Consider the following 24,478-nt stretch of genomic DNA (forward strand, 5'->3'; position numbering starts at 1 on the left):
TATCAAAAATTAATATTTTATTACTTACATCCCTTCACTTACCTCTATCTTTAAAAAAAAATTAATATTTTATTTATCTCATTTCATCCACTATTATTCAATAATATATATACATTCCTTTATCAACTTCTCTCTCTAAAAAATATTTCTACATCCACCTCTCTCTCCCTCCTCTTTCTAACCCATTATCATCCAATAACATATATATATATATATATATATATATATATACCATTTATCCATCTATTTATCTATCTCTAAAGAATGTACCTATATTTTCATCTATCTCTCTCCTTCTCCCTCCTCTCTATAACAAATATTTTTATACCTGTGTTTCTCTCTCCCCCACTCCCTCTCTCTCTCCCTTCCCATTCATTGTCATTTAAATTTATTTATTTTATTATACAAAGTAACATAAATATTTATTTTTGTAATTATTTTAAGCAATAAAATATTAATTTTTTATCAAGTTAAATCAAAATTAACCAATTAGCTATACACAAAATAAACTTATAAAATGAACTATAATTAATAAAAGTCAAAATATTTTGAATTTTTTTAATTATTAAAATTACGCTACATCAACAACATATAAAATAATAAATATTTTTACCACATCAGTTGTTAAGTTAGTAAAAATATAATAGTGTCACATCATCTATCATGTCTGAATAATATATTAAAAAAATAATATTTTTGATATATCAAGCATTATTAAATTCTCAATTTTAACTGGATCATAATAAATACTAAACTTTTAAATTATGTCCAAATTAATTTAAAAAATTGACCATAATCGTAAAAACACATAGAATTTTGAATTATTTTTAAATATTAGGCCTTAAAAAGAAATGTTAGAATTCAAATTTAATTATTAAGATTCGAGTCACCTATAGGAAAAAAATCATTAATAATTATTAATGTTTTTTTTTTCTTTTTAAAGAGAGATATTAATGATTTTATATTAATAGTTAATAAAATATAATTTTGATATATTTTATACCAATTTGATGAGTTATACATCTATCATTGAACAAAAAAATATAAAAAGTGATGGTACGGTTTATATGATAATTAACTTTAAAATATAAACGATGATTTAGGTTTGATTTCCTATAACAAAAATTGCATAAAACATTTTAAGAATAAAATTGAATTACATTAAATTATAATCAAATAAATAAATTGAAATAAAACTAAAAAACATTAAAAACAAAATCAAATTAAAATGTCAAGTAATTAAATTAAAATAAAAAGTTAACTATGTTTAATTTTATTATAATTCTTAATAAGAATTGGAACCCAACCTAATCTGTACAGCGGCCTATATCATGCAAATTTTCAAGAATTTTCAGCATAATGTGATTGAGCAATAGGCTTGACAACCACGACAGTGATTCATCTAGATAGTGCTTTGCATGACATGGAAAAGCAGTTGATAGATGTGATTCTTCTTATTATATATTGGCATATGGGAAAGGATGTTCAATTTATAATAGGTTGTTGGGAATTTGAAATTTAACTTTGATCTTTTTCAGGACGTAGTCTTTATATTCAAAGAGTTTGAGTATTAATTATTATGATATTTCCTTCCTTTTTTCCCAGCCCCATATGTTCCCTTTTGCCTTTTTAGGTTTTAATTATGATGCATAAAGTCAGTGTGTGTAAATTCTAATAATTCCATTATTTTAAAAAGCTTTTAAAGAAAAAAAATAAATTTATATATTTATTTAAGGGATTTGAGACCACTTTAATCATCAAGTTATAGTGTCCAATAAATATAATAATTAGAATTTTTTTTTTTCAAAAGCAATTAATTAATAACTCAAAATTTGCTTAAAATTAAAATTTAAACATGCATATTACAATTCAACTCTGCAAACATTAGTACAAATGCACCATTTAACTATTCATCTTACACCATAAATAACCCCACAAGGCCAATTGAACTAACTAAATTATTAAATTTGTTTGGATACTTAATTAAGCAAAGAGTCATTTCAATTTCACAATATAAAAGAATAAGTCATAAAAGCTTGAACAATTGGATAGAGTTGCAGAGAAGTCGAAGAATACACCTCATTCTGCCAATCCTTGTCGCCATCAAAGGTATGACAAAAACAAACCCATTCAACGACAACAATCATCTTCACATTTCATCGAACCCCCAAAATTCAATTCCTTAAGATGCAATATTTGCCTTTAAATAATAAATTATATTATATTATATGAAAATTTATTTACTAAAAATTATTAAAAATTATGAATTTATCAAACTTTCCCTTTGCCTTTCATTAAACACTATGTTTGGGATCTTTTTTGAAATGAATTTGTTTACCTTTCCTTAAAAGAAAAGTAACTATTTAAATAATAATAAAATATATATTTTGTCCTTTTTTATATGCAAATAAAATAAATTATTATAAAGATAAAAATATAATTTTATTTATTTATTATTTACTATACCTTAATTCGAAAAGAAAGTTACTCATAAAATCCACATTGAATTTTTTTTTTATTTTTTACTCTTATTTTTTTTTCTTCATTATTCTGCATCGATCTAAATAAGGTGTTAGCTATGAAAAGTAAGATGACAAAAATTTTAGAACCTAATTGGATTTGATCAATTTTCAAGGCCTAGGATAAGAATAAAATGATATTTTTCCTATTAAAATTTCTATAAATCATTTGATAATATATCGTTATTTTTATTAAAAAAATTATTTATTTATTTATATTTATATATTTAAAAATTATAATTTTAGAAAAAAGTATATTAGTAAAATTATATTTAAAATTTATATTTTACTTTCAAATAAATAAATTTTATATTGTATAATAATCTACAGAAATTTTCACCCAGCTCTTCAGTAGAAAAACCCTAATCCGACTCCAGATTTCTCCGAGGCGGAGACGGGAAGCGCTCGACCCCGTTGCCTTTCCTTTAAAAAAAGCACTTGAAGATACAAGATCAGATGTATCAATCCAGCCAAATCTTCCACATTCACAATCTGTACAGTGGGTCCCGACTAAACCCCTCCAATCAGTACAAATCACGTGCCACGTGTCTATTTTTTCATTCGTTGACCATAATTGACCAAGTTTCAAAAGCCCAAATAAATAAATCAGACGGCCAAAACTTCTCGTAGGCTCTGCAATCTCTCCTGTCCTGAATCCAAAATCTCCCAATCCCAAATCCGTCATTCATTGCAGGGGGGCGCCAAAACCCCCAATATATTAAAAAAAAAAAGCAGAAGGAAAAAAAAAAAATACAAATCAACAAACACATCCCTCTCTTTTTCTCTCTCTTTCACTTTCTTTCTCTATCTGTATTTATATCCATCGATTTATCTGTGCGGCTTTGTTAGGTTTTTTAATCGAAGCTATGGATCATCAAAATGCGGTGAAAGAAGCCCTAAACGCACTGTATCATCATCCGCAAGATGAGGTTCGTTCGAAAGCAGATGAATATCTACAAGACATTCAACGCTCCATCGATGCCTGGCAGGTACTCTACGCTTCTGGAGACTCTAAAATTTAATGCATTTTTTGTCAATTAGTGGAGTAATTATAGTTTTCGCAAATTTGGATTTGTTCGGAGAACTTTGAAAGTTCGATTTTTTAATTTTGTGGGAATTTTGAGAGTGTTAGCATCGAATTTCACTGGAGTTTTTTTTTTATTTATTTTGTATATCTATGTTTATACATTGTATTTGTGTGTATTTCTTTTTTGTTGGAACATGGGGGCTTGAGTTATAGATTAGAGCTTATTTTGAAATTTGAATAGCATCCAGTAGCCATTGCATTGAGAACTGTTTCGATTACTTCCATGACTAGCATTTTGCTGTTGTTGTTTCCTAATTTTTCTATCAAAACAAAATTGGTGTATTGAAGTGCAACACAGGGAAAATAAACAAATATAAATAATTTATGCATTTGTCATTTGAGCTGAAAATTGGGTAGGAATATACTCTCTGTAAGTGCGTAAGGGAACGGGAGAACTGGTGATGACCTATGATGCATGAACCAAAAATTAGTTAATTTCTGAGGACCAAACTGTGGTGCAGGTTTTGGCCATAAGTTCAAAATTTATAATTGTGGGCTTATTTCTGTTCCTACTTTGTAGGGAGCTCAACTCTCTTTCTCCCCCGTTCTCTCTCTCTTTGCCCTATACATTCTTGTCCCATATGTTTTGCAGGGAGCATTTATTAGAAGTTGTTAGATTTGGGATTTTTTTTAAAATTTGATTTATGAACTTCATACATGATATACAAATGACTGTAATATTTTAATTATTATTCATTCTCTGCATCTAGCACATTTTTCAGTTCTTTGTAATACGTGGAAATCCTTGTGTGTTGCACAAAGCACATCTTAAATGTCACTCTGGACTGATTTAAGGCTTGGAGAAAGTTTCAAGGAATATAGGAATGTTTTGTTTTTCTTTCTCCACTATGACAATTTCTCCATAGTTCTTACGCATTCATTATTCTATAAGTAACTTTTATTTGAGTATTTGGAAGCTATTACAATTTGGCCTGTTTTAATTGGACATTGTATATTGTTATTCTTCACTTCACTTTTGGTCCCACCATCTCATGACAAAGAAAGAGGAGAGGTTCATTTTTGTTGATTCTTTCACTAGGGACTTATTAATTGTTCTCTGTTTAGGTTGCTGATAATTTGCTTCATGATCCCACTAGCAATCTGGAAACCTTAATCTTTTGTTCTCAAACCCTTAGAAGCAAGGTAACTTTATTTTCCAATTAATTGGCAAATTTCATTTTACAGTTGTGAACCTTTCTGTTTTTTAATGCCTTGCTAATTGCTTCTTTAACACAGTCACAACCCCCTTCCCCCCCTTCTCTCTCTCTCTCTCTCTCTCTCTCTCTCTCTCTCTCTCTCTCTCTCTCTCTGAGTGTTTGTGTGTGTCATTTGACGTTTAAGTCATTGAAGCTTTCATCTGTGTCTTGCTTCCTTAGGTACAAAGAGATTTTGAAGAACTGCCTTCTGAAGCCTTTAGACCATTACGAAGTTCCTTAAATGTGAGTGGTGTTTATGTGTGCTTTTGGTAATTGAAGAAGCTCAGATTTATTCTCTCATGTACTATTACAACTAGCATCACCATGTGTATATAAAATGCTTTCCATGTAATTAATGAGCTTTTCAAACTGGATGTGATAGTTAATACAAAATGTGAATACTGGTTTTGCTAGAAGGAAAACTGATAGCGTTTCATTAACCTCTTTAGATCCATGTATCTGTTCATCCATTTTTGAATAGCATGCAAATTATGATGATTCGATTTAATTAAAAGATGTTATGCACTTATTCTTTGGCATATCTAGTTATTCTTTGTAGGATGTTGCACAATATTCTAAGTTGTGCTTTTGCGTCCTTGGAAAGAAAGAACATTTAGTAGAGGTGCTTGTGTTTTGATATTCATTTTTCTGGTGCTTTTGAATTTGATGATTCTTTAATTGTGGTTTCATGATGGAAGTGGCCAACCAGTTGGTTTTTTTTTAGAGGGAGTGTTTTGGCACCATTATATTTCCAGCAAACTTTAGTTGTGCTCCTTGGGCCTTGTTTATACCCATGAGGAAGTGAGAAGGATGGTGATGAGAGATGCTCCACATCCTTGAGTAAATTACTCAATATCTAAGAGAGCCAAACTTGTGAATAGACTAAACGCATTTTGATGACATTTATCTGTTAGTGAATGTTTAAAAACTACATTTTTCAAGGAGAAAGAAGTGATTGTGATTCCTGTAGATTGGCTTAGGGAAATCTGGTTCCATTGGCATGCACTTTTTGTTGTCTTGCTGGCTGCCTGGCACTTTGAAAGAAATTTCATAGAGAAAAGATTTATATTGCATCGTTTATTTTTACCTTGAAGAGTTTTTTGTCATATTTTTTACTCCTGTTTGGCGTGATTAGCAATCTACTCATATAGGTTCATTAGGAATGGTCCTGTTTGTTTTGTGTATGGTGCACATGCACATAAACACAGTGCTTAACTGTTTGCTCATGTTGGCTATGGAATCTGATTGCAGACTTTGCTGAAAAAATTTCATAGGGGCCCCCCTAAAGTCAGGACTCAGGTATAATAAGATAGTTCCTGCACAAATGCACATTTATAGTGAAATATTTTGATCCCAAGATGATAATATTCAGTTGGTTGAATTGTAGATTAGCATTGCAGTTGCTGCATTGGCTGTGCAAGTTCCTGCAGAGGTTTGGGGTGATGGTGGCATAGTGAATTGGCTTAGGGATGAGATGAATTCTCATCCAGAATATATACCAGGATTCTTGGAGCTACTTACAGTTTTGCCTGAGGTATATAAGTTTTTGAATTGTGAATCAAGTACTGATGAGTAGATTTGCAGAAATGTTGTCCATGTTAAAGCTAAATCCTGCTATTGGGTGCAAAAAGAATCGTGCTTGGCTAAAAATCTAATCACAAATGTGTTGATGCCTGCAATTCTAGCTTCAATTAAAGGACGATAACAATTTTTGTCATCATCTGTGCATTCATATATTGATTTGCTAAATAAACAGGTCAGAAAGAATTTCTGTTAACCCTAAAAGGTTAAAAAAGATGTGTAGAATAACAACAAACCTTCCATGTTAACTGAAAAAATGGAGAGTGGGACTAAAGGAAATATTTCTCCTGTGTACAATTGTACATGTTTATATTTCCCTCCAAAGGCACACTTATTTCGTAAGAAAAAGGATTTTAGTCGGTAGTTTATTTGTAGTACTTCTTAATTGTCTTGCTAAGTGTTTGTGCCTTCACATCAGGAAGTATTCAACTATAAGATAGCTGCTCGTCCAGAAAGGCGCCGCCAATTTGAAAAGGAGTTGACTTCTCAAATGGAGTTGGCTCTTAATATTTTGACAGCTTGCTTGAAAATTAATGAACTTAAGGAGCAGGTGGGTAATGATCTTATGCTGCAGTATTGTACTTCTAGTAAGCATTTTATGAGTATTATATGCAAAATTGCATTTATTCTGTATCTCATTTGATAGCATGTTTACAAAAAGTTGTAAGATGGTATTACATGATGGAAAACAAGTTGTGAAATTAATTTTTGAATATATAGGTGGACTTCTTATACAGACATAGCTTCAGTTGCACCACTTATCAATCAAGTATTTTTGGTCTGGTGGTGAGTGATGTCAAAATGCCAATCCAAGGGCTGTTGACAGAAAAATTGAAGATGGTGAAATATTTTTCTCATAATTGTTGACTGAAACTTGTCATAATATTATTGGGAAATGTTTTTTTTATTATCGATAAAGTTCTTCATTGCATGGAAATTTTAAAAAAAAAAGGTCTGGACCCTAATAGCAAGCTCTATTGATGCATATAATGGGCATGGCTTGATCATTATTGATCTATTTGGTTGTTCATGTCGGAATAATGTAGTTAGTGAGATTTTTGATATTGGGAACTTTATGATAAACTGTCATAACTCATGAGCCATGGAATTGTGAACATTTTCTTTTTGAGCGCATTTTCAATTATTTCTTGCAGAGCACTTTCGACAAGAGTTGCTAGTGATGGCTTTGTAACATGCCTGAGCTATTTAAATGTGTTTTTCAATTATTTGTGGACATTACTTATCATCAATATATCTCATTGTTATGCTTTCCTCTTGTCACAAGTAGACAATTTTCTAAAAGAACAATGAGAAGCGGGGGAAAAATAATTACGTTACATGTGCTTGTTTCCTGAGTAATTCTCAAAATTTTAAGTTGATGTTATAGACATTTAACATGTGTGCGTTGATTAATGGGGCTTTGATCATTTGGTATTTCTTCTCTCAGGTTCTTGAGGCATTTGCTTCTTGGCTCCGACTAAGGCATGGGTATGAGTTGCTTTCTGTTTATTATATCTGGCTGAGATATATTTTAGAATATATTTATAGTATTGATTTTGGAGAATTTGGACATTATATGTTGAAGTTTGATTGGTGGCACCTGATTAAATAAAACAGGTGCCTGGTTAGAGAGAATAATGTTAGAAAATTCTGTTAAGATTTGGATCTAGTAGTTAATTATGTGGAACTTTTTGATAGTTGAGAATTTTCTACCTGATAAAGTGTCATTTACTTATCATTAAATTAAAGAGAGAACTTTTTGGCTGGTTCTTCAAAAGAAAAAAAAAAATTTCACAATAGGCTAGATTGCTGTTAGTTGAGATTAAGCATGGAAGTAGCTGCAATTTAATGATCTATTTTTACCACTTATATTAGTTTACACTTTTGACTTAGCATTTGGTTCCCTTCATTCCTTTCTTTTTTTTTTTAAGGTGTTTGTTTATTTATTTATTTTAGGGTTGGTTTCTGGATTGTGAAAACTTGTGGCTTTCTTGAAACTCCAATACATAATGCAGTTGTTTATAGTGTTGTTGTTTTGAGTAAGTACATGAAGAGTTCCAGTGGCAGCTAATTAGGGAGTGGTAATTGCTTGGTAAAGCTTGTAGCTTCTGATACCATAGTCCTGTGTCGGCCTTTTGCCTTGATATTATTAGCAGCTTGATTGACCTTTTCTAATGTGCTCCACTTAGAGGAAGTAAAGGATACACTAGAAATTCTGCGATATTCATTTGACTTTTGTTGGTTTCAGGATCCCTGGATCTGTGCTTGCTTCTCACCCATTAGTTCTTACAGCTCTCTCAAGCTTGAATTCTGAGCTACTTTCAGAGGCAGCTGTAAATGGTATTACATTTGAAACAAACTAAGTGTTTAAAACATGTTTGCTGCTTTTTAAATGTTATTTTTTCCAAATTCCATGAATAGGAATGTTATTAGCTTGTTTGACTTGTAATAACATCTTTTGCATGTGATTATTTCAGTTTGTTATTTGGAGTTGTACCAATGAGATTTAAGATTTAGACCTCAATGCAGGTATCAAGGTTGAGATGGTGTGAATGGGCGATAAAATATCATCCTCATTCTGCTTCCTGATGCTCTATCTCAAATTTTGGTTGGGCATGGTAACATAAGGAATCACATTTTCTAGGAGCTCAAGAGGGGCTTTTACAATTATCTTGAAACAATAAGAGCTTGCCAAATTGAAACATTATTATTAAATTGATAGGAGATGAGGAAGGAAGGGGCTGGCCATTGGATTTAAATTGTAGTCGTGGAAATGGGACTGTCTCAGCCATTATGAATTGGTCGTGGGTTGTTAGTGCACATAACTTTTTGTATTATTTGCCAAATGTGTTAAACTGATATTGAAGGTGTTTACTAAAATTAAAACAATTCAACTAACTAATGAGCATAAATGCATCAAGATATTGAATCTATGATTTATATTCATTATGACTAGTGCATAACCAAAAAATTGTAGATTTCTATAACTAATGTGTGAAGGCTGGGCACAATGAAGTGGTAGGAGACAAAAAAGGGAGGGGCAGATCTAAAGATATGGAGGGAACTAGGAGAAAGAACTTAGTAGTCTTAGATCTTTTTGAAGATTTAGCCCTAAACCAAGTAGAATGTAGGAAACAAATCCGTTATCTGACCGCAATTGGTTTATGATGAAGGGTTAGTTAAGTTGAGTATGATTAAAGTGATAGGTTAAAAACTTAAAATGTTGTGCAAAACTGCAAATGCGGAAGTTTGTGGTTGAATTTGGAAATAGCACAAACAAAGAAATGACCAAGTACAAAGAAATTCCAAGTATCATGCAAAAATTCAAGCATAACATTTGTCTCCAGATTCAATTACTTTGAAGTTGTTCCTCACTGTAGTTTGTTTGCTGTTTGGGATTTGTCTGTATATTTCTTCGAATTAAAGCTTATGTCTTTATCTTCCCATCCCAACCCACTGTTCTCCCCATTTTAAAGCAGGATGATTTAATTTGGAACCATTTCCTTTTTTTCAAATAATTTTTTCAGGTAATTTAGGAGCGATGCTGTTTCATTCTAGTCTTCTTGGGTCTATTATGCTTCTTTTCTACATTTTCAATTTTTTTTTTTTTGTGGATAATATCTTAGCACAGATGTGAATGACTGAACTTATTTATGCTTCAAGTCCCGGGCTCGGCTCTAATAACTGATGAAAATTTTTCCTGAGGTTTGCAGTTGTTTCAGAATTGATACACTACACAACATCAGGAAACTCTGGTGGTATTCCTGTTCAGATGCCTTTAATTCAAGTACTTGTGCCTCAAGTTATGAGTCTTAAGGAGCAACTTCGGGATCCATCAATGGTACAGCACCTGTACAATTTTTGAATGCTTGTCGCTTGATTTAAGTGGGCCACTATTTGGCCCCATGAATAATTGTAGTGACATAATAGAAATATCAAAGCATCTTTTAATACAATGCTCTTGTGATAAGGTGGTGATTTGGTCTATTTGAATTTATTATCTTTTTGTGTATGGCACCAAAAATAAGGAAAAATGAGCGTGATGTGAGGTTTTTTAGTTGTGCTATCATGTAAAGATTTTTTCTCTCTCTTTTATGTGTATTCTATTTTATTAATTTGTATGGTTCTTTTAATAGATTATATTCTTGTTCTATGTAGATTCATTGTGATACACTGTTATAAATTGAAAAATATAATTTTCTTTTGGTGTTTCTTTTAGGATGAAGAAGATGTGAAAGCCATTGCTCGATTATTTGCTGACATGGGTGACTCATATGTTGAGCTGATCGCAACTGGTGTATATTTTTACCATCTATTGACACCTATTATTTAGAGCACCCCTCGACTCCCTCTTCTTATGTGCCTTTAAAGTGACTCTAGTACTCAAATAATAATCCCAGTTTTCTACTCTGATTTGTCTCATTGTCAGTTGAATGTTATTATTACTTTTCCCCCTTCCAGGATCTGATGAATCAATGATGATAGTAAATGCATTATTGGAAGTTGCTTCGCATCCAGAATATGACATTGCTTCCATGACATTTAATTTTTGGCACAGTCTTCAAGTTATCTTGATTAAGAGGTGAATCCATCTGGAGCTTTGCTGGGTTTGCTGGTTGTTTTCTAAAGAAAGTTTGAACATGATGATTATAATCTACCAGGGATTCATATATTTCATTTGGTGATGAAGTGTCCATTGAAGCTGAGAGGAGGAGGAGGCTGCTAGTTTTTCGGTCAGCCTATGAGTCACTTGTGTCCCTGGTGAGTTTTTTTATTTGGACAAGAATTTCAAATTTGCCCTAAACCAAGTAGAATGGAGGAACGAACATATGCCCATCCCCAACCAGATATGGATGAAGGTTGAGTTTTGTAAGCAAAAACTAAGATTTGCAATATCAACAATTAAACAACTTCGAATGGCTTAAAAATTGATGACACTTTTCCCAGATTAGATGAAACTATGGACCTATTTGGATGAGATATCTGAAATCTAAGATTTATTTAGAAGATATAAAAAAAAATGGTTAAACCAAATGTTAGAGAGTGCTTTGAAATTACACTTTTTAATAGTTATTTCAAATTCATACTCGTAAAAATTAAAATCCACATGCTTGAATTTAGTCTCCAATCAATGAATCTACCTAAATGCTACAACCAACAAATATTTTCAAAATTCTTCATTTCAAATGCCTACCTATCCAAATGCAACCCAATATTATTCTGTTGACATTTTCTCTCTTTCTTTACATTTGTTTGGTGAGATTGACATATTAAGAAGTGCATAGAATGTCCTGGCCCTATTGTTTAATGTGATGAAGAGAGGTGCTTGCATTTGTGATGGGGATTATAATTGGCTTATATGGAAATTGTTTTCTTTAATACTATTGCCATATCTTTGATGCTGCAGCAGTTAACCTGGAGGTGACTGTAATGAGAAGAGATCATACTTGCTAGCGTAAGTGATGAGCAAACACTTAATACATGAGTGCAAGTGCCCAGTGAAATGGATGGGCTCTTTAGTGGGCTGAGAGTGCTGTTTAGCCTCTTAGGACAATGTCTGAGAGTGTCTGAGATTAGGCCTTTTATGTATTACGTGGTGAGAGTTGAAAGGGGGTCTTGAGAATGAGGAATACTCTCAGCTAAGATTAAAGAGGTGGGTGCAAACTTTTCATTTTACTTTAAAAATCCCTTTGTCTTGGTGTATACACCCTGACCCACCAAATCAAACTACCAAATATGGAAATCAATTTCAACTATTCATCAAGCAAAATAAAAGCTAAATATATGTGGGCTAGATTAGATTAAAGTGATGGACATCATTTGAAATTATTAAATTACAGGTTTTGCTTTTGTACAAGTGGTGAGCTGTGGCAGTTGAATAATGAATTCTGGTTTTTTATTATTCTTTTCATTTACTTTTGAGAACAATGGGTTGCATCATTTTTTTTCCATGAAAGAGGCTTTTGTTTTATTTCCATGCTTAAGTGCATTTCCAATAGGATCAATTTCCATAAATTTGCACAATAACTGTGTTTTGGTGCTGTATTGATTTATGGTTACTACCATGGTACCATTTATTTTTGCTGATGAATATATCCTTGTAAGCAATGGGATATTTATTGGCATTTTTTTTCATCTCAAGCATATATTATGTATAAATGGGTTAAAAATTAGTGCATATTTAACTATAAAAGTTGCATATAAATAAATAATGACTTTCCTTTTCAACATGTTTAATGTTCTTTGTAAAGAAAATTGAAGAGCAATGATATTTCATCACAGGTTAGCTTTCGAGTTCAGTATCCCCAAGATTATCAAAATCTTTCAATTGAAGACCTCAAGGATTTTAAACAGACTAGATATGGTGAGTATAGATCTCTCAATTTAGTTGAAACAGATACTGTTACTGAATTTGCTCTTCATACACATTACTTAGTGAACCTGGTAGTGTTTTTCCTTCTTGCTTGTGCCTTGTGTTGCCAAGGCTTTTAGTGTCTGATTGCTCAATCATTCTATTTTGTTGTTATATCAGTAGTGAAGATAATCTTCTGCCTTCATATATATATATTTTCAACTTGATGAGACCTCATGTCTAGCTAGAACTTCTTCAGGACTAATTGTTTCTGTGATGTTGCTAGCTGTTGCGGACGTGTTAATTGATGCAGCATCAGTTTTAGGTGGTGATGCAACTTTGAAAATTCTTTATGTGAAACTTGCTGAGGTGCGTATTAAAGTATGGTCAACATAACTAACTCAAGTTGCCTTTATTGTGGCTTCGGCATCATTTGGATAAAATTTCTTGAGTTGCAATTTTGCTCCAGGAATTGGGTTAATCTGCTCTAGAACTATCTAGTAGTTTTTCTTTTGGAAATTTGTTTAATACAAGAGTTGTCTAGTCACAGTTCTAGAATTATTACTCTTGGCCTTTATGGCCAAGTGCTTTCTTTTTTAAAACGTGAAGTTTTGGTGGGTTTTAGTGTATTGGATATTGCTTCATATTGAGTGAGGATCATCCTTTCATTATGTAGTGTAGAGTTGCTATTGGATGCAGAAATAGCTTTAGCTTAAGCAGAAACAATGTGTAGAAAGCTATCTTGCTACAATTTCTTTCAGTAACACTGCATTAGCATACAAAATTTGCTTATCTCAATAACCGTGCTCATTTTCTTGTAAATATGTATACAAATTCTGGAGCACCATTCACAGAGATCTTGTTGCTTTGGTAGACTACCATGTTTTTAAGAAGTGGTCACATGCTAGTGAACCAGACTCTTTATATATATATATATAGTAGTTATTACTTGTACATTATAATTATGAGAAATTGTTTTGTACCATCCAAGGCTCAAGCTTGCTGGGGAAATGGACATAGTGAGTGGCGTCTAGCAGAAGCTGCTTTATTTTGCATCAAGGCTATATCAAATTATGTTTCAGTTGTTGAAGCTGAAGTAATGCCTAAGGTATAAAAGCTTTTTGTCAAAAGTTCCTCTCTGGACACCATTATCTTTTGTTATTTTCAAAGGTGATAATGTAGAGGTTGTCGGCATTTTACAGATGTTGTTTCATGTTGTGGATTTGATTAATCTTTGTGGGCAATTTTTTGCTCATATATGAATTTTATTGTTACCATATGAGAGAAAGGGACCTGAGTCCTTTGATTTTATGACAAAATTGACTCCTTATTTGTCCATATTATTGATTGAACACTTTGTGATCTGTAAATTATTTAATTGCTTGAGATTATTTGGGTTCAAAATTATTTGAAATAACTTTTTGTTGGTTGGTTTACCAGGTTATGTCTTTGCTGCTAGAGCTTCCACATCAGCCCCAACTGCTTCAGACAGGTGATTTATCTTTTATTGTAGATTTTCTTTAAGCTTATACTTGCACTTTCCTTAAAAAGGATCATGAATGTCACCGTGAAGCAGAGATTGTGAACTACCATCTCTACTCAAAACGGTGGTATATGTGTTTCAAGTCCCAAAACTTCAGACCTGCCTCAGTGCGATGCCTCTTGATGTGAAAACTGGGCTTTATATTTATGTCATCATTTTCAGTTTGCTTAACAATTGGAGCATATTCAAAGTGGCTTGATGCTGCATCGGATGGATTGCCTTTATTATCTTCAGTCATGAAAATTCTCATGGATGGCATGGGGACCTCGGAAGATTCTGCAGCTGCTGCAGCTGTGGCATTCAGACACATCTGCAATGGTACTTAGTTCTTGGTTGAGTAATTATATGCAGTTCCTTTATTTTTCTTTTGCAGTGATAGAAACTGAATCTTGGAATTTAGTATTTATATGCTTAGATTTTTAAGAAACCTGTAAACTTCAACTATTCTTTGCTGTAGTTGAACATATGAACTGTTGTTGTCTCAGGATAACCCTTGATTTTGATCCCGCAGCTATTAACACATGTCGTCGCTAGTGGGATGCTTTGGGTGCAATCCCATTTAAATGTATGGGGGTTTATTCATTTTGTGTTTGTTAAAGGATGTGAATATGCATCTTGTGCTTGGAATCAATTGATAACCACAAAGTTTGTGATGTAGGAAATACTAGGGATTTTAGGACCACTTATTTTAGGAATAAATACAGGAAGTAGAGTTTTATTTTATTTAGGATTTTGTGTGATTTGTGATTCCTAATTAGTGTTGCACTAATCCTAATGTTAGTTGGATTACAAATACTCTATATATAGGCCTAGGTTCTCTACTCATGTTAGTAGATTTTGCTATGATTGACCATTGCTTTGAGCTAATAAAATTGAGAATGTGGTTCTCTGTACTTTGAGAATTTGTTTCTCACCCTCTGTTCCCCATTTCTACTATTGATTCTGCATCAATTAGCTTGTTCTATTGGTTCTACAGTTCCAATGTCAAGAAGAAACTGATAGAATCTGAACATGGTCAAAACAATCTACAACATTCAGAATCAACAGTTGAATGAATCTAGAAGACTACTAAGATGAAGATAAAAGTGTCAACAGATGCATTATTTCCTCCAAAGCTGTTCATGATTCTTATTTTTCTTCCATATGATTTTTTTTCCTTCAATTTATTACTGGTGGATTTGATACCCTTCCTTTAAATGATTTATACATCAAAGCTAGTTATTTTCAGTATGGTATTTTTGATGTTCTACTTTCCCTGCCATCCCATATTGACTGAATTCTATGGTGCAATGCTAGTTTTTCAAAATCTTCTAAGTGTGGATTAATTTGCTTTATGTTGATTGTAGATTGCCGGAGAAAGCTTTGTGGATATTTTGATGATCTCTTCCCCGTATACCATAGGGCAGTAATCGGGGAAGGTAGTTTTAGAATTTCTGCTGATGATTCTTTGCATGTGGTTGAAGCCTTAAGGTATCTAGTTTACCTTATGACTTTGGGAAACGCTTTTTTACATTATATGATGAGATTAATTTTGTATAGAGCACTTGATTTGGATGTGTGTTGTAAATTTATTTTGCAGCATGGTCATTACAGAACTTCCTCCAGACCAGGCTAAGCAGGCTTTGGAGAAACTATGCTTGCCTGTTGTTACTTCTCTACAGGTGAGGTTTATTACTAGTGGATTTATTTATTCATTGTTTGATTGTTGATGATGCCACCAGAGCTGATAATGTGAAAAACCAGGGAGTTATCAATCAAGGTCCAGAAATATTGGAGAAGAGGCCTGCTCGTGAGTTAACCGTTCATATTGATCGACTTGCTTACATCTTTAGGTTTGTCTGACATCCTTCTGTTTAAGCTGTACCTATATTGGTATTCTCAGTTTATAACTAAAACCCAATACAGATATGTAAATCACCCAGAAGCTGTGGCAGATGCAATTCAAAGGCTATGGCCGCTCTTTAAAGCAATCTTTGACCTGTAAGTTTGTGCAGACTATTCTAGAATAGGTTTGTTACTATGTGAATATTCCTGGGTTTTCCACTTTTTACTGATCTGTGTTTTTCTGCTGTAGTCGTGCTTGGGACATGCGGACAATGGAGTCTCTTTGTCGAGCTTGTAAATATGCTGTGAGTTTGAAAAGCTGTGCCTTTTGAAAGCCAGGGCAAATTTTATTCAACCTAACAGTCAAACAATCATAGTCATAAGTGTGCTCAAGCGTTTGTTTCTGGCCATCTGAAAAATAGTCTCATTTAGTTGACCAATGTCCAGGCCTCTTTCAGACAAACTTGAATGGTTTTTTGTTATAAGATTTTGTGGGCAACTTGCTATTTAATATTTTGTCGGTTAACTTGTTTTTAAGTAATCAGTATTAGTTCCAGATGCTAATACGCTTGAGTTTTCTTTAGGTGAGAACTTCTGGGAGGTTCATGGGAATCACCATTGGAGCAATGCTAGAAGAGATCCAAGCCCTGTATCAACAGCACCATCAGCCTTGCTTCCTTTATCTCTCTAGTGAAGTTATAAAGGTACATCTTTCTTCCTAGATATGAGCAATTTTTAAATTTATTGTTTAATTTCAAAATTGAACTCTTATTTTGTTGGATCTGCAGATATTTGGTTCTGACCTGTCTTGTGCATATTACTTGAAAATTTTGATTGAAGCTCTTTTCAAGCGTACAATATGTCTTCTCACAAATATCAAGGTCTGAGTTCCGCAAGCAATGCATTTATGTTTTATTGTTTGGATTTCTGTTACTTCTCATGCCATTCAATCACTTATATTTAATCATATTCAGGACTTCACTGCCAGACCAGACATAGCAGATGATTGTTTTTTATTGGCATCAAGATGCATTCGTTATTGTCCTCAACTATTTATTCCATCTACTGTATTTCCGATGTTAGTAGATTGCTCTATGATTGGTATCACTGTACAGCACAGGTATTATTTATTTTCATTTTTTATGTTCACATTAATTTTCAATCTTTGAATTTCAGTAGTTAATAGACATATTCTTTGAAAGTTAACCAGTTCAAGACATTCTCGAAAGCATGGATGGAGGTGCAGTTAATAGACATTCTTTGGCATTACATTGCATTGCGGCCTATTAAACGTAGCATGATTGTTTTTTCGAAAAGTTTGAATACGATAGGGTGTGGTTATGATAAATAAGCATATTTTTACTATATATCACATGAAAAAATAATCATGATGCGTGCATATATTCTACCACTTTTTGGAATGCATAAACATTTAAAAGTATCAAGTAGGTTCAAGATAGAAAATAAAACCAATTAAAGAGCAAAGACATCAACAACCTAATTTCTGGCTAATTTTTATAGCATGTCCCAGAACTTTGCCCCGTGTCACTTTCATCCGTTTACTTCAGTTTGTTACTAAAAATCCTTGAACTTTAATTTTGTTTCACAAAAATCCCTTTCATCTGCTACAATAGATTTCCAGGTTAAAAAAAATAATGAAATTACCTTTTTACCTTCTTTTCTTTCACACTTAAAAAACATCGACCATTTCAATAATCATTCGGGTTTATCGTAAAGAATATCAATGCTGTCATAACTATCTACTTCCTGGAAAGAATAAAGATTTAGCCTTCACCAGAAATGCTGAAACTGTATTTGTAGACGCCACAATGTAAGTTAGAAGGATTTTTTAATCTAGAAATATACTATTGTAAGTTAGATGGATTTTTTGTGAATCAAAATTAAAGTTTAGGGATTTTTTTAGTAACAAATTAAGGTTAAAGGATAGAAGTAAAACACGGGGCAAAGTTGAGGGGCGGGCTATAAAAATTATCCCCTAATCTCTATATTCCTTGACAGTAGACATTAATTTTTCATCTGCTCAAAACTATATTCTTTGAGTTTGAGATTGGGAACTGAAAATGAGATTATAAATTTACTTGAGAGTATCAAAATTCTGTCCATTAGGAGATCCTTGGTATATCCTAAATGCATCTAGGTATATTATTGACAGAGATGTGGATTATTTCAAACATTTGGTACTTCTATATGGATGTGCAAGCAGAATTGAAATATTCATGCTTCCCTAAATTTATATGCTTCATTTATTTTAAGGAATGGAATAAAATGAGAACGTGATATAACTATTTCATGACCATCTAATAGTTGTTCATTGATGTGTAGGATATATTTTCTACATATTTGAAAAATATCTATGTAATATAATAATTATTTACAATTTCAACCAAAAGTTTAAATTGCAGAACATCTATTTTGTTTAAAATATTTATTATGTTCTGATGTTGCTGTTTAATTTTGCAGGGAGGCTTCCAAGTCCATACTGACCTTCTTGTCTGACATCTTTGATATTGCAAAGTCTAGTGGGGGGGAACAGTACTTATCCATCAGAGATAGTGTTATTATTCCCCGAGGTGCCAGCATTACCAGAATTTTGGTTGCATCATTAACAGGAGCGCTCCCTAGTTCTCGATTGGAAACGGTAGCTCTTACACTGAACTCGTTACATGCTGAATTACAATAATGAAGTTAGGAGATTCAAGGAAGCTTTTTTTTTTTTTGTTTTTTTTTTTTTCTCTTTATCTTCACCAGGTCATGTATGCTTTACTGGCACTAACTCGTGCCTATGGAGCGAATGCAGTGGAGTGGGCCAAGGAGAGTGTTTCACTAATTCCACTGACAGCTGTCACAGAAGTGGAGCGTGCTAGATTTTTTCAAGCATTGTCAGATGCAGCATCTGGGAATGATATCAATTCACTGATGGTTCCTGTTGAAGAGCTTTCTGATGTTTGTCGGCGAAACCGGACGGTGCAAGAGATTGTACAAGGAGCATTGAGGCCGCATGAATTGAATTTGGTTACTGTATCATAGTGGAGAGCAATACAAACGTGGATTCTTGCTTAGGGTTCATCTGTTAGTCACGAGTCATGCGAGTTACTTGAAGGTATACTTGCTGTTACATTCATTTTTCATGGTGTATTATTTAAATCATTCTCCAATTTTTTAGGAGAATCTTTTCTATTGGTTGGGAGAGAACGAAGGGTGATTGTTGTATCTTTATCGATGAGTTGTTGGATGTCTCGAGTGGTTTGAACCGCACTGGCTTCAATTTTTGGGGTGAAGTTTCATTATAAAGATGTAATTAAAAAAAAAAAAAAAGATTACAAACACTACACGTATTGCTTAATCTTTCTTTAGAGAATTGTTTTCTCAATATTTTCGAATCTTATAGAGGTTTTCGGTTAGTAGTCCATCACGAGGGCTGCAAATGACTGGAGCTGTTTGTAGGCTTACTAAAAACTCGCTAGGCCTTGTTCTTTTCTTTTTTTCTTCGCTTCAAAGCATGGGTTTAGTTTAAGCTTACTCTTCAGGGTTGTCGAGCTAGTTTGTTATATTTGTTAATTATATAAATATATCTTATATAAAGATGGTATATTTGTCAATGCGACCGCAGTATATCCTTCACTATTATGTATTTTATTTTATTAATAAATTTTAATTATTAATTATTTAAAATTATGAAATTTTACATGTTTTATTTCATAAATTGGTAAATAGTAAGTATTTTAATAGTACTTAAAATAATTTTCTTAAAAATTTTAAAATAATGTAATAAAATTTTTACTATAATTTTAAATAATTGTTATCTGCATTTATTTTAAGTGATGTTTAAAAAAATTATTTTATTTTATTTATTATCTTAAAAAATTAACAAATATTTTTTTTCATTTTACTCTTATTTATTATTATTTTTAATATATCTATCTCTTTTTTTTATCATTATTCTCTATTTTAATTAGATACAATGATAATTTAGACAATTATAAGTATTTTTATTTATAAAATAAAATTATTTAATATTTTTTAAGTATAAAATGCTAATTTAATAAAATAATTTTTTATTTAAATGTTTTTTTTAAATATGAATTTTTTAAGTTTTCAAAGTTCAATAACAATGTGCACAGTTTTTTTTTTTTTTTTAATCAGAACAATGTAGACAGTTTAGTGGCTATTTTTTAGTGCATAGGTCCGGTTCATGTCTGTTCGATATGAATCTGCGAGCACTGAAGGCCCGTTGACATCATGACTGGCGAGTGAGCCCACTAGCACTGAAGGCGCGTTACTTCTATGGCAAAACTTCTTTGTCCATTGTTGCTCCCCGTCGTGCACTAATTAATAGTATTTTTTAATTATTTAGATAGTATTTTTTAATTATTTAGATAATATTTAAATTAACTATTAAATATAATTAATACCGATTAACTAATAATTAATAATAATTAATTTATATTAAAAATTTATTTATTTTAATTATCGGATACAGTTGATAATCGTTAACCGATAATTGTTATTTTTAGCTGATAGTTGATAATTAATGATAGTTGATTTATTTTAAGTATTTAATAAAATTATATTTAACTGTTACTGTTCACATATAAAATGACTAATAAAAGTATATATTATATAATTTATTTTATTATTAAAATAAATATAAAATTATAAATTTATTATTAAATTAAATATATAATTATTAAATTAATATATTATATTATTTATTATATTATTAAAATAAATATATAATTATTAATTTATTATATTATATTATTTATTTTATTATTAAAATAAAAGAATAATTAAATTAAAAAAATAATTAAATGACTTTAAAAATATAAATAAAATAATAAAGTAATTATTATTATTGATAAAGAAAAAATTTATAATTAATTTTAAATTTTTAGATATAAATAAATATTTTATATTTTATGTTATTAATAAAAAATATTTTAATAAATTTGAAATTTATTAATTAAAATATTAAATTTATAAATAAAAAATTTAAAAATATTAATAATATTAATTTTTAAATTAAATAAAAAAATATAATTAAAATAAAAAATAAAATTAAGTCAATTATCAACTGATGAGAAATAATTTTAAAAATAAAAATAATATAAATTACAATTGATATATAAAAATCATATCAACCACAATCAATTATTAATTTTATATTTTAAAATTTATTAAATATTATAATTTATTTATTTAAATGCCTTTCAGCTATATACTTACTTAACAACGAACCAAACACCTCCTTACACTTCTCAACAAGTTTTGGAATTGGCGAGTGAACCCACCAGCACTGAAGGCGCGTTACTTTTATGACAAAACTCCTTTCTTCGTTAATCTCCTCAATAATGTACTAATTAATTATTAAGAACTCTCGGCAAGTTTTGGAACACACATCTCTCTCCCCGTCTCTACCGGCCTTCTCTGCTTTTTCTCCGGTAATGGTTTAACTGCTTAAAATTTCCTTCGTTATCTTTTCTTTTCCTCGGTAATGGTTTAACGATGTAATCTCAGCTCTCACAGCCCGCCTTGATCCAAAATTCTTGGCCGGCTCTTCTTTCTCTTTATTTTTTATTCATTTCTCTGCTCTGTATGAATTGAAAATGGTTTCCAATTCTCAGAAGAAAAACCTTCACTCTGTATTATCCAGCAACCTCAAAAAGCTCTCAATAACGCCTCCCAACCCTACCTCTGACTTCGACTTCTCTGAAGTATTTGGCCCGCTTACCCCACACCCAAACCAATCACAATCTCCTTCAACATCCGCCTCATCTTCTTCCTCCTCTGCTTTTATCAGGGACCCACTTGTTATCCAGAACCGTTCCCATTCGTTCGTGGGTCCCTCCCCTCGCTACACCCCCTCCTCTTCTTCCCCTTTTCAAATCCAAGAAGAGGATCTCGAAAATGAAAATGAGGTTATTGTTGAGGAGGATGACAAGAAGGGGAAGAGTGAGCAAGTGGGTAGTAAGATTGGGCCTGGTGATTTCGAGATCCTGAGAGTTGTTGGGCAGGGAGCCTTTGGTAAGGTGTTTCAAGTGAAATACAAAAGGAGTAATTGTGGAGATGGGGATGGGATTTATGCAATGAAAGTGATGAGAAAGGATACTATTATCAAAAAGAATCATGTCGATTACATGAAGGCTGAGAGGGATATCCTCACCAAAGTCGTGCATCCCTTTATTGTTCAGCTTCGTTACTCTTTCCAGGTTCTTCTTACTCTCTCCTGTTCTCTTCAATTTGTTTGTGGGTTTTTTCTATCTCTTTCTATCTATCTTTTGTTGCAAGTTTACGTTTTGTGGCGTAAAATGTGCTTCAGACTGTGGATGATCCAAGTAAGGAAAATGGTGTTTGCTTGGCTCTAATCCAGCAATGGAAATGTGTTTCGGAATTAAATCTTCTTGTAGTTGAATTCATCTAAAAGCTTGCTTTATTAAGAAGAAAGCTTTTTAGGTTGCTATACTTTGATGAGCATTAATGTCATTCCAATAGAACATTATTGTTGTCTGTAAAAGTTGTTTAGACCTTTCTAACACAACTTTGTTTCCAATTAAGACCTATTTGATCCGCTTGATAAAATTATCGCATTTCTTTATTTTTGCTTATGTCTCCTTGTGGGTGTTGAGGTTGCTTATAGTTCTCTATTTTCGATGCCTAATGTTGTGGGTGGTTCTCTTCTATTTTTAAAATTAGACTGTCTTCTTAACTTTTCAGACCAAGGCTAAGCTTTATTTGATCCTGGATTTTATAAATGGTGGTCATCTCTTCTTTCATCTTTATCGGCAGGGGATCTTCAGGTATCATATGTGTTAATATTTAGACTATTATCACGATGCATATTAACCTTTTTTTAGTTTTGCCTTTTGGTCTGTCTTGAGCAGTGAGGATCAGGCAAGGGTTTACACTGCTGAGATAGCGTCTGCTGTTTCACATCTTCACAAGTGCGGGATTGTGCACCGGGATCTTAAACCTGAAAATATTCTTATGGATTGTGATGGACACGTAATATCCTTACCCATTTATTCCATTTTGCAACAATATTTATGAAACTCATAACATTAAACTTTTCAATTTTTAGATACTTACATTTGATTAATGGCTTGGTTCCTAATATACATATATTTGTCCTGCAGGTTATGCTAACTGATTTTGGACTCGCAAAGGAAATTGATGAATCAAGTAGATCGAATTCATTGTGTGGGACCACAGAATACATGGCTCCAGAAATTTTACTGTCAAAAGGCCACAACAAAGATGCAGATTGGTGGAGTGTTGGAATACTCTTATATGAAATGCTAACTGGGCAGGTAAAACATTGCATTAGTGTTGACTATAAAGTCTGGTTAGAGGGCATTTTCCTTTTTTCTTCAAGGAGTTCATGGTGAGGGTTTTGCTTTAGCCAACTCCCATCCCTTCTGTTTTATACCAAGTGAGGAGTGCTATTTTGGGTACCGAGTTTTTGACATTGGTTCTGAAAATGATCTTAATATATGTAAATATCTACAGCCTCCATTTACACACAAAGATAGAAAGAAGCTTCAGGAGAGAATTATCAAAGAGAAAGTAAAACTTCCACCATACCTTAGCACTGAAGCTCACTCTTTGCTCAAAGGAGTAAGTATCAATATGTGCCTTTATCCATTTTACTTTCCTTCTTCCATTTTACTTTCCTTCTTCCATTTTCAAACAGTCACAAATAAGATAGAGTTCTTTTTAATTTTGCAGTTGCTGCAGAAGGAACCATCAAGAAGGCTAGGCAGTGGTCCTGGTGGAGGGGATGAGGTCAAAAGTCATAAATGGTTTGGTTCAATCAACTGGAAGAAGTTAGAGGCAAGGGAATCGCAGCCGAAGTTCAAGCCAGATGTGAGCGGAAAAGATTGTACAGCAAATTTTGACAAGTGTTGGACGACAATGCCTCCTGATGACTCACCGGCTGCCACACCAACAGCTGGTGAACATTTCCAAGGATACACGTACATTGCGCCAAACCCTTGGCTTTCATCTGCATGAATTAAGGGTATTGTGAAGGCAGCCTGTCCATGTTTTGTAAGTCTTGTCTCTCATAAACTTTTTCCCTCAAGAAAAAAGAAGAAAATGAAAAATAATAAGTGCATGCTGATATTACACATGCGTTGTACATTGTTCTTGAATAAAAGATTAAAGCTGCTTGTTGATTGCTTGGTTTAACTTTTTTTTGGTTAAGTGGGAGGTGAAAAGTTTGTGCCTTTTTTCTTTCCCCCATTTTTCTGTGCAACTCAAAATGCTATAATTAGAGAAAACTTTGTGGACTTCAAATATTGTAGGATAAGCAGATATGAGTCTAAGGGCCTGTTTGGATTAACTGTTGAATACAGC

The 24,478-nt window shown here is 32.3% G+C and overlaps 2 protein-coding genes across 3 annotated transcripts; both read left to right on the forward strand.

The window, feature by feature from the left end:
- Positions 1 to 3,152: 3,152 nt before the first annotated feature.
- On the forward strand, positions 3,153 to 19,452 carry LOC110654358 (transportin MOS14). Of its 2 annotated transcripts, XM_058132488.1 has the most exons (28): positions 3,153 to 3,508; positions 4,672 to 4,749; positions 4,983 to 5,045; positions 6,054 to 6,101; positions 6,190 to 6,336; positions 6,802 to 6,933; positions 7,104 to 7,223; positions 7,831 to 7,871; positions 8,632 to 8,723; positions 10,097 to 10,224; positions 10,603 to 10,678; positions 10,845 to 10,965; positions 11,045 to 11,144; positions 12,666 to 12,747; positions 13,022 to 13,104; positions 13,727 to 13,843; positions 14,176 to 14,227; positions 14,441 to 14,596; positions 15,625 to 15,748; positions 15,858 to 15,939; positions 16,022 to 16,110; positions 16,184 to 16,258; positions 16,353 to 16,407; positions 16,687 to 16,806; positions 16,891 to 16,983; positions 17,077 to 17,222; positions 18,584 to 18,761; positions 18,872 to 19,452. In XM_058132488.1, the coding sequence occupies exons 1-28, from the start codon at positions 3,386 to 3,388 to the stop codon at positions 19,148 to 19,150; spliced, it is 3,000 nt and encodes a 999-aa protein (XP_057988471.1). In that variant the 5' UTR covers positions 3,153 to 3,385; the 3' UTR covers positions 19,151 to 19,452. The 2 variants fall into 2 exon arrangements, with proteins under 2 accessions (XP_057988471.1, XP_057988472.1); XM_058132489.1 differs by lacking the exon at positions 7,104 to 7,223.
- Positions 19,453 to 21,477: 2,025 nt separating this feature from the next.
- On the forward strand, positions 21,478 to 24,310 carry LOC110654360 (serine/threonine-protein kinase AtPK2/AtPK19). Its single transcript, XM_021810319.2, has 6 exons — positions 21,478 to 22,332; positions 22,838 to 22,920; positions 23,005 to 23,125; positions 23,257 to 23,430; positions 23,630 to 23,737; positions 23,849 to 24,310. The coding sequence occupies exons 1-6, from the start codon at positions 21,730 to 21,732 to the stop codon at positions 24,131 to 24,133; spliced, it is 1,374 nt and encodes a 457-aa protein (XP_021666011.2). The 5' UTR covers positions 21,478 to 21,729; the 3' UTR covers positions 24,134 to 24,310.
- The last annotated feature ends 168 nt before the right edge of the window (positions 24,311 to 24,478 follow it).

Source organism: Hevea brasiliensis, chromosome 13 (assembly GCF_030052815.1).
Source record: "Hevea brasiliensis isolate MT/VB/25A 57/8 chromosome 13, ASM3005281v1, whole genome shotgun sequence".
Lineage (NCBI taxonomy): Eukaryota > Viridiplantae > Streptophyta > Magnoliopsida > Malpighiales > Euphorbiaceae > Hevea > Hevea brasiliensis.

What these genes read in the sequence shown, in the direction of transcription:
- LOC110654358 (XM_058132488.1), top strand. Translation starts at nt 3,386, where the DNA reads ATGGATCATCAAAATGCGGTGAAAGAAGCCCTAAACGCACTGTATCAT. An exon ending in TACTTACAGTTTTGCCTGAG is followed by an intron (nt 6,337 to 6,801) that starts GTATATAAGTTT and finishes CCTTCACATCAG; the next exon opens with GAAGTATTCAACTATAAGAT. An exon ending in TTTAAAGCAATCTTTGACCT is followed by an intron (nt 16,259 to 16,352) that starts GTAAGTTTGTGC and finishes TTTCTGCTGTAG; the next exon opens with TCGTGCTTGGGACATGCGGA.
- LOC110654360 (XM_021810319.2), top strand. Translation starts at nt 21,730, where the DNA reads ATGGTTTCCAATTCTCAGAAGAAAAACCTTCACTCTGTATTATCCAGC. An exon ending in AGCTTCGTTACTCTTTCCAG is followed by an intron (nt 22,333 to 22,837) that starts GTTCTTCTTACT and finishes TTAACTTTTCAG; the next exon opens with ACCAAGGCTAAGCTTTATTT. An exon ending in CTCACTCTTTGCTCAAAGGA is followed by an intron (nt 23,738 to 23,848) that starts GTAAGTATCAAT and finishes TTAATTTTGCAG; the next exon opens with TTGCTGCAGAAGGAACCATC.